The sequence below is a fragment of the Odontomachus brunneus genome, unplaced genomic scaffold (genome assembly GCF_010583005.1).
Source record: "Odontomachus brunneus isolate Ranch 3 - 2012 unplaced genomic scaffold, Obru_v1 Obru_scaffold_137, whole genome shotgun sequence".
NCBI classification, from domain to species: Eukaryota; Metazoa; Arthropoda; class Insecta; order Hymenoptera; family Formicidae; genus Odontomachus; species Odontomachus brunneus.
Genome location: NW_022639587.1, coordinates 264,892 through 274,004, shown reverse-complemented (window position 1 = coordinate 274,004; position 9,113 = coordinate 264,892). Strand labels below are relative to the sequence as shown.

The 9,113-nt window shown below is 35.4% G+C and overlaps 1 protein-coding gene across 7 annotated transcripts; it reads right to left on the bottom strand.

Moving 5' to 3' along the window:
* Positions 1-903: 903 nt before the first annotated feature.
* Positions 904-5,099, bottom strand: LOC116850215 (UDP-glucuronosyltransferase 3A2-like). Of its 7 annotated transcripts, none has more exons than XM_032828233.1 (7): positions 4,872-5,099; positions 4,751-4,782; positions 3,174-3,742; positions 2,693-3,063; positions 2,356-2,575; positions 2,053-2,272; positions 938-1,232 (listed from the first exon to the last, which is right to left on the bottom strand). In XM_032828233.1, exons 3-7 carry the CDS (start codon positions 3,655-3,657, stop codon positions 938-940), a joined length of 1,590 nt encoding a protein of 529 aa, XP_032684124.1. In that variant the 5' UTR covers positions 3,658-3,742; positions 4,751-4,782; positions 4,872-5,099. The 7 variants fall into 7 exon arrangements, with proteins under 7 accessions (XP_032684127.1, XP_032684124.1, XP_032684121.1 ...); XM_032828230.1 differs by having other exon boundaries at positions 3,174-3,658; XM_032828234.1 differs by having other exon boundaries at positions 3,174-3,658; positions 4,755-4,782.
* Between the last annotated feature and the right edge of the window lie 4,014 nt (positions 5,100-9,113).

The following is a 9,113-nucleotide window of genomic DNA, read 5'->3' as shown; positions in this document are numbered from 1 at the left end:
TATATATATATATATATATATATATATATATATATATATATATATATATATATATTCTCTGAATATTCAGACGTTGTGAAAAGTGCGATAAAAGTATGGTGCCATCTCGAAAAATACCCGTGAACTAATTTTTCGCTCTACTTTATCATAGCTGTCGGAAAAAGCTAACCGCATGTAATCATAAACTTTCCTGTAAACTTTTCGTATCTTTTTTAGCATCGAAACTAAATTCTGAAAGTGTAGTAGTGATCTTTAAAATTTTCCTGATTGGAGCATCCACAGTTTCGGTATGTACAATCTGCAGAATGTTTATATTAAACAAATATTGCACTAACTGACAGCTCAAAATTTTAATTTAAACATATTTTTTTCGTTTTAGTCATATATAGAGCAATGCTCCATTTAATTTTTATATGCACATCTATCTATTTATTTATTTATTTATTTATTTATTTGACAATTTCCTTTATTTTCCTTTTCTTCTACGTTTTGTAATTTTATGAATACATACGAATAAACGTAATCGACCTCGAGACGTAATTTCATGCACCCATAAAACTCTCTTCACTCAGCCAGCAGTTTTATACTCGCTGCGTTCGTTCCGTATTTCGAAATTTACACTCTCTCACTTCCTCTGACTCGTTTTTCTATTTTTCGTACAAATGAGTACTGTAAAAATCGCTGTAAAATTCACAGTCATGTGCTCAAGAGGTGAAAAGAAGTCCAGTTCCACGACCATTTTACACAGTTTGATATGGTATTCTCTTTCTCTCTTTTTAAGCAAAATAATTCTATCGCTAAACCAACACTCAAGCCAACGCAGTAACCATAGGAGTGCAACTAACATACAGTTAATTGTAAATAAGTGCAGAGGATACACAACAACAATTCGATTAGGTCAAGTTAGGTTCTTCCTCTTTTAATTTACAAAAATTTATTATGTCAATTTTACTTTTTTCCTCGCGAATGGTATGTTCTCGTGATACAATAGTCTCGATACCCATACCAAAACTCCGAAGAGAGCGCACAAAGACAAAAACGACATTATCGTTAAGAACACGATGATATCTAAATCAAATTGCCGATACCACGTACTATCGGCTCCATCGAAACGCAGATGGGGCGCACCATTGTGACGCATTACGTACTCGATCCACCATATGACGTTCTCCAAGCTATCATAAGGCTTGTCCTTTGTGAGAGCACGTACCGCCAACATCTTATCTTTGTATCTACAAATAGAGTGCCAAATACACGTTAGTCGCGACAGCACAGCTTACATCATGATCGTGACTGTCCATATATACACGCAAGACGCAATTTAGAGGATGCTGCAGTCGATGAGACAAACCTCGAAAATATCGACAACGTAGAAACAACTGTCACCAACACAATCACATTATCCTTTTCATATTTCGTATATATATAGATCTTATGTAAATATATGTTACTTTGTATATAGAATATATATAGAAATCTTTCTGGAAACTTCTTCGAAACTTATTTTAAGCTTCTAAATTTATATATAAAAGCAATGTTCTTTGAAAATTTGAAAAAAACTCGAAAAAGATTGGAGAAAACTCAAAAAATGATGTAAAAAATTTTCCTTCTATAATATTTCTACTTCGGAATGACTCAAATTGTATTCTAAATATTTCTCATATCATAAAAAACAAGAGATGTTCTTCTTATGCTGAACCATCCTGTATAGGATGGGGAGTTCTTAGCGTCACAGATACTTCTAAACAACGTTATCACTTTTTCGAAATAGTTGAAAGTCATAATGCACGAATATTTAAAAATACATTATGCGTGGTCGAGGTTTTCGATTGATGCTAGTATGAAAAATTTTAAAGCTATTTTGATGCAGTGTATACAAGAAATGGATAGTATTAATATGATATGATTGTATTAATGATGATTAATACTACTGATAGATGCTTCTACGTTATCGATATTTTTTCGAATTTGCCGTCCACTTTAGCATCCTCTTAATACAGATTAATAACGTGTAAAGTAAGAGGGAAAGAAAGGGGCCTATCATTATATCACCTCTTATCACTAGTGACTTCTAGAATGGTGTCGCGCAATTCTGGCGTCGTAAGCTGTACTATATCCAAGTGTTTCGCGACTCCCAGCGAGACCATTTTCATAACTTGATACACTTGATCGAAGACAAATGGTATTCCTATGAGCGGCACGGCGTAGTGAACCGCTTCTTCGGTGCTCTGTAGCCCGCCTTGATAAATGAAGCCCTTGATGTTCGGATGAGCTAGGGAGATAAGAAAAGACGTGATTAATAACCTCAGTATTAATTATTATAAAATGTCGCGCACTGGCGCTTCGCGCACTTACCCAATACACCTTGCTGCGGGATCCACTTTGAGATAAAAACGTTGGGCGGCACGTCGAAGTTGTCGTCCTCGAATTTCCACAGCACCCTGTACGGCAGGTCGGCGAAGGCGTTGGTAAATATCTGCAGCATTCCCTTCGGTAATAATTTGCTCTTCACATTAGTTCCCAGACTCATGTAAACGAAGCCATTCGTCGCGCCGTCCAAGAAATTTGTCAGATCCTACGGATCAAACGCGGCAGCACCTAACGTGGCTATTTTTGTTGTGTTTGTAGTTGACGAAATACGCAAGAACGAAAAACTAATTATAGCGAAACCTTTTCGTGTGACTGCACATACTTGTGATAACGGCGGCGGTGCTTTTGCGATGTGCAGGCCGCTGAAGTGAACGATATTCGGAATCTCAGGTCTCGCGTACGCCAGCAGTGGCTCTTGATCGATCAAGATAAGACTCATATTTTTCGCAACGTCAACGATGTGCGGTATATCCTTGCCGAAATATTTTTCGGCGATCTCTTGTTGCTTGTTCACGAAGTTGTTGAACCACGTGTATATGTGCCACCAGGTCTTGACGAAATTCGTCACTCGTCTCCAAAACGGCAGATGCAACCCTGTGAAGCTCTCGATCTCCCAGTTGGAGGGATGCGACGGCATCACTGGACTGCCGAGGTTGAAGCGATGGCAGTTTTGCAGGTCCATGGACATGATACCTGCGATTAGAAGATTCAAGCGTTTTCACGGCGATGTAACGGGTAACGCGATGATACTTTTAACGTTCACCGCAATCTCCGGTGTCTGCACTGAGATCGATCCGTCTTACCTATTAAAGGGGCGTTGAATCGGTGCGCCAATATGTAGATCGCGGGAGTCATGATCATCTCCGCTATTACCGCGTCGAATTGTGCGATAGTCCCATTCGCGTAATACTTGACGAGGTCGGGATGACTGAGAACGTCCTCCGCGATATCGTGACCCAATCTCAGTAATCTCGTCTTCAGTCCGCCAAGCTGCGTGAGGTTCCAACGGGTCTGACTAAGATCAGTGTCGTCGATCTTCTCGTATTCGAAGCCGAAATCTATCTCCGTGTAGTTAGTCAGTGTAGGATCATTTAGGATGTTGGGAGTCAATACTACTATCTCGTGTCCCCGTTTATGCAAAGCGAGACACAGTGCCCGAAATACTATCTGATGACTATAGGATGGGGCTGGGGTGATGATCAATAGCCTCTTGCTGTGCGCCAGGTTGCTCATAGTCAGGAGCCCCAAGGCTACGATGATCGGCGCGATACCGGTGATTAGGCTCATTCTGAAGAAGAAGATCGTCGTACGAATTTAACTCTTCGCTGCCTGTTTTTAAGGGGATGCTAGAGTCGATGATGTCCAAAAATGTCTATAATGTATAAAGTTTTGAAAAAAAGATTTGGTAATATTCAATCTACCTGAATGATAGTCACTAAATGCTTTGGTAAAGCAGTTTTTCAACTTAATATATAAGAGAATATAACCAAATAATTTCATAACTATATTTGTTATGAGTTAAAAAGCATATAATAGTTACTAATAACTACTACGTAAGTAAACCAAAAGGAATTTAATTGTTACAGTCCAGGCAGTTTTTTGGACTTTTGCAGTCTTTCAACTTTTTTGTATAAGGTAAAGGTCCTAGTGATTCAACGATGACCCAATGATCGAAATATTAATAATATATTTGTATCTAATGTTTCCAAAAAAGAAGAGAAGAAACCTTTGAAATTTTGTTAAGAGATATTTCTTTATACTAATATGGAATATTATTTAAAAAATATTCAATCATTAAATCTGTATTATTTAGTAAAACTTAGGTCATTTTCAATTAAATTACTAGCACAACCGACATTATCTAATATCTTATTAAAATTATAATGGATATTTATTATATTGATTATATTATCTTTCCCTTCCTTTCTATTATTTTTCGCTAGCAAATCAAAATTCTTTTATAAATCTTACTTTTTTTAGTAATTCTATTAATTATTTATGAATAAAAATATGGAACTGATCGTTCTTTTCTATTCGTTCAATTATTGGAACATTTGCCAGACGTCAAAAGGTAGATTAGTAAAAAGATATGAGACACCTGCCGCATTACTATAATGAATTTTCGGATTATAAGGTTTAATATTTTACCGCAAAACTTTTCCAAACATACCATTTAAAGGATAAATCCATACATGTCAAACTGCTTAAACCAGCTCGATATATTAATCGCGTGGTCAGAGAAATCAATTTTGCGATAGGTACGTGTGATATGAAATGATACATTTTACATATAATTCTCGCAAATAATACATATTTAATCTTCATATACGAATAGCTGTGAGATATAGTAATAATTAATAAGTATTGATTTTATAATTACGGACTGTCCTCGGTTCGAAAGTTACTTTCTCCCTGTGAAATATATGGATTCTGTTGTTTATACTTCATGAAGTTGAATATAATTTAGTTGAATATTATCCAACTAGATTACGTGTACTTACATATTGATATGTAGTAAATAAGCGGATTGTAATGAGTATTCTCCGGGTAATGGTGTTGATCGACTCGAAAAATCGCGAGATAAAAAATAAATCTATGAAAATTTACGAGTCAATCTTATCGTATCATAATCGTTGAAATTTAATAATAACAATCGTCTACGAAGTTCCAACCGAACAGACGCTCTTAGACTGAATCTCGCAAGACGAGACAAACCAGTTTTGTAGGCTGTATTAAGGTGGGAGTTTTACAAATATATATACGTATTAATTTATGATCTTGTCGAGCGGGATCGAGCATCGGCCGGTGCGATCGGTATATCGAATCTTGCAGAGTAAAAATATATCAATCAGGGAAACTCATGACATAAAAACTGACAAACGGGAAAAATGTGAATCTATTGAACGCGGAAACTTCTTACAAATTAGAATTTTTAAGATTCAGGACTACACGCTTCGGCTTATTCGCTATGGCGTAAAACACATTACGTAATTATATCATACTCGTACATATCAACTCGCATAGATTTCCGATGACAAATGTTAATTATAAAATATTATCGTATAAAGATAGATGGATTCTCTAAATATTTTATTGTAAAGTCACTTACAAAATAGCAAATTGTAAACAGAATTCAATCTTACAATTAGTACCTGGGTAGAAATTAATCGAGACGAGCTCTAAATATGTAGATTAGGATGTCAAAATAGTCATGCCTGCATAGGGCTTAGATATGGTCAAGATAAGCAAATTTGAATAGAATTTCGTGAATAGGTCATGAATTAATGTTCACATGGACGCCCCAAAATAGATATGCCTTTGTAGGTCTCATATACAGAGTGTCCCAGAACAAAGATAAAAGATTTTTTGTTTAGTTTCATTAATATCTCGATAATTATTGCGAATATCACAAAACAGTATAAGATTTTTATGTTCACCTTACTCCGTACTATGCCTTCATGAAGGCTTCAAAAGTTGTTCTGGAACACCCTGTATAGTCAAAATAAACTCTGAATGGAATTTCACGATTAGACTATGAATTGATATTAACGTGAAAACTCCAAAAGAGCTAATAAGGCTTGATCAAGAACAATTAGACAATTCTTGAAATAGTTTCAGTGAAGTAACAATTATTAATTAATAGTTCATTAGATTGATAATTATAAGGTAAGTATTTTGATAAGTTTTACTAAAAGCGTTATAATTCTGTGCAAGACCTAAATGGACCTGTCTTTATATAACCTTGATAGAAGTAAAAAAAACTGTCTAGGCCCTTTCTAATCCTCGTTTTAAATTTCTACTGTCCATGTACGAGCAGTATCTATCTTGTTTGGAAAGCCGATGAATGTGCGGCGTTTATGGAGAAAATTGGTTTAAACGAGAACTGGTTTATCTTCGCTAGAAATGTCGCGTTTTGTCCATGAACTTTATAAGCAAAATCGCATAACAAAGTAGTGATACACAATTTACTAAATATAATTTTAAGCAAATTTTGATCGTAAAACCGATGGTCGTTGTAACGAGAAATGTCGCAACATTTAAATATCAAGGTCGTCGCCTGACGACCTTGTGTCGAGTCGTGATTATGGACCAAGCGGTAGTCGCGTTTTTCTATTTTTACGTTGTCACAAGATCAACGAATGTTCGGGACGCCGCGTCGTCTATAGGATGTCCAGTAGAGAATCCGCCGTGTACAGGTAAATTAGATCAAAGTGAACAAAAAATTCCTTAATCATTTTACGAACAACCACACAAAATTCTAAGTTATTAATAAAAACAGATTAGCGAATAATCACGCGTCATATGGTAGATAAATTGTGATAGCAACGTCTATATGCTTGTATATTAGATCAAACTGAACAAAAAATATTTTAGCATTTTCCAAATGATCATATTCATGTTTAGTTATTAATTAAAGAGATGGCGTACGCCAATTAAAGAGTTGTACGCCAATTTTTTTCTTAATTAATAACTAAACATCTACGTAGTTATTTGGAAAAAGAACCTTTTTATTTAGTTTGACCTAACATATAAGCATACAGCGGTAGACGTCGTCATCACAGCTCATGTACTGTATGACACGTAATTCTTCACGAGTCTTCTTTAATTAATAACTTGGAATTTTATGTGGTTGTTGCACTCGGGAGTGCCATCCGATCATATTAATCGGCATTTATTTCGGACCAAACTAGTGGAAACGCATTCACGACAATCGTTTCCAATACACCGTGATCTCAGGTGCTCGACTCCCGTATTACACTTTTCATACTTATACCGACTATCCGGTAACGCACAAAAGAGCCGCGGTGTACAGGTAGTCAAAACAAAAAATTCCTCTTGAAAAATTCCAAAATGATTTTGCGAACAACCACGTAAAATTCCAAGTTATTAATTAAAGAAGACTCGTGAATTCCTCCTGAGTGCCATCCGATCGTATTAATCGGCATTTATTTCGGATCAAACTAGTGGAAACGCGTAACATAGAAAAGCGCTTGGTTCATAATCACGACTCGACACAAGGTCGTCAGACGACGACCTTGATATTTAGATGTCGCGACGTTTCTCGTTACAACGACCATCGGTTTTACGATCAAAATTTGTTTAAAATTATATTTAAGCAAATTTAAGTAAATCGTGTATTACTACTTTGTTATGCGATTTTGCTTATAAAATTCATGGACAAAACGCGACATTTCTAGCGAAGATAAACCAGTTCTCGTTTAAACCAGTTTTCTCCATACCTCGGGATGCATCGCGAGTGCAGCGATGTACAGAGCAATAGCAGGATGCTTGCTGCAGGAAACCGCGACCGATGTCTGCACGCATGGTTACTATGGCGGAAGAAGCGATGCCGGAAGTCTCAGGCCAAACTATTTCAGCTCGGCAAACAATTCTGGATATTAGCGGAATCGTTCGGATATGTGTGTGTATGTGTGTATATGTATATGTACGATGCGCAAACTCGTAAGTTCCGAATACATGGACATGTGTGTTGCGCTGGGGATTGAAATTATGCAGATTAAGCACGTTCACACCGTGTCCGAGAGCCCAAGCGAACGTTAACGCCGACTGTACGTATAGGTCAATAGAGGAAACCGTTTATCGTTCCGTACGATCGTCGGCGAGAATGCAATTAGTTAATCAAAAACTTATATGCAGCCTTGCGGGAAAGACCCGCGATAAATTATGATCAATGTCCCCGATAGTTGCATAGAACGATTGATTAAGCATTATTGCATTATACACTTACTTCTTTAGAAATCTTTTCATAGTTTAACAGTACAGTAATCAAACCACAATCGATATATATTTGCACTTAGAAGAAGATTGACTATGTCCAAGATGAGATAATTGAAATCAATATGTATGAAAACGATTTCCAATATCATGTTTTTAATTCTGGCAACTGAATGTTTTTCAACAAAAAACAAAAAGACGATAAAAAAGACTTGTAAAATATTATAAAAGAATTACGAGATCATTCACCATATATTTTTAAAGAAATTGATATGTAAAGTACACAATTTATTATAACGGTTGAAGTATATAATCGCTAACCTATAATGATTCTGTAATGTTTTATGCAATATACTTTCTTGTTCCTTGTTAGTGTTATAAGTTGTTAGTTGTTAGTTCTTAGTAGTTTTACAAGTATTTTCTTAAAGATAAAATGGTTAAATAATTTTAGAGATCTATAATTAATATGTAAAAATGCGAAAAATACAATAAGATATGAAAAAATCTAACACCATGATTATTTTTCTAGCATTAGTGTGATGATTAGATTAGATGTTTACTGACACGTATGATATGTTTATAAACATATGTCTAACACGAGTAATCTTAGTCAAAAGTTAATAGATCAAAGAGCGCAAAAACAGTTATTTTTCATAGGTTTTTAAACATTAAATGTAAATTTGATTGATATTCATGTGCTGTAGTGCCAAAACTGTATGTCACAAAGCATATTTATAAATATTTAATACAGATTTGTAGAGCTTCGTCGTGTTGTATTAACTACTACTTAATTTTCTAGCATTGCGGCAAAACACAACTACCTTCAATATATAACAAAGACGTAACGTAAAATTATTATTGTTTTGGTCTTTAAATATCTAAACTTTCAACGTAAAGTATAAAAGTTGAGAATTTAAATATTCGTATTTAGAGATTTTAAAACAATAACAAAGATGTCCAGAGAGAGAGAGAGAGAGAGAGAGAGAGAGAGAGAGAGAGAGAGAGAG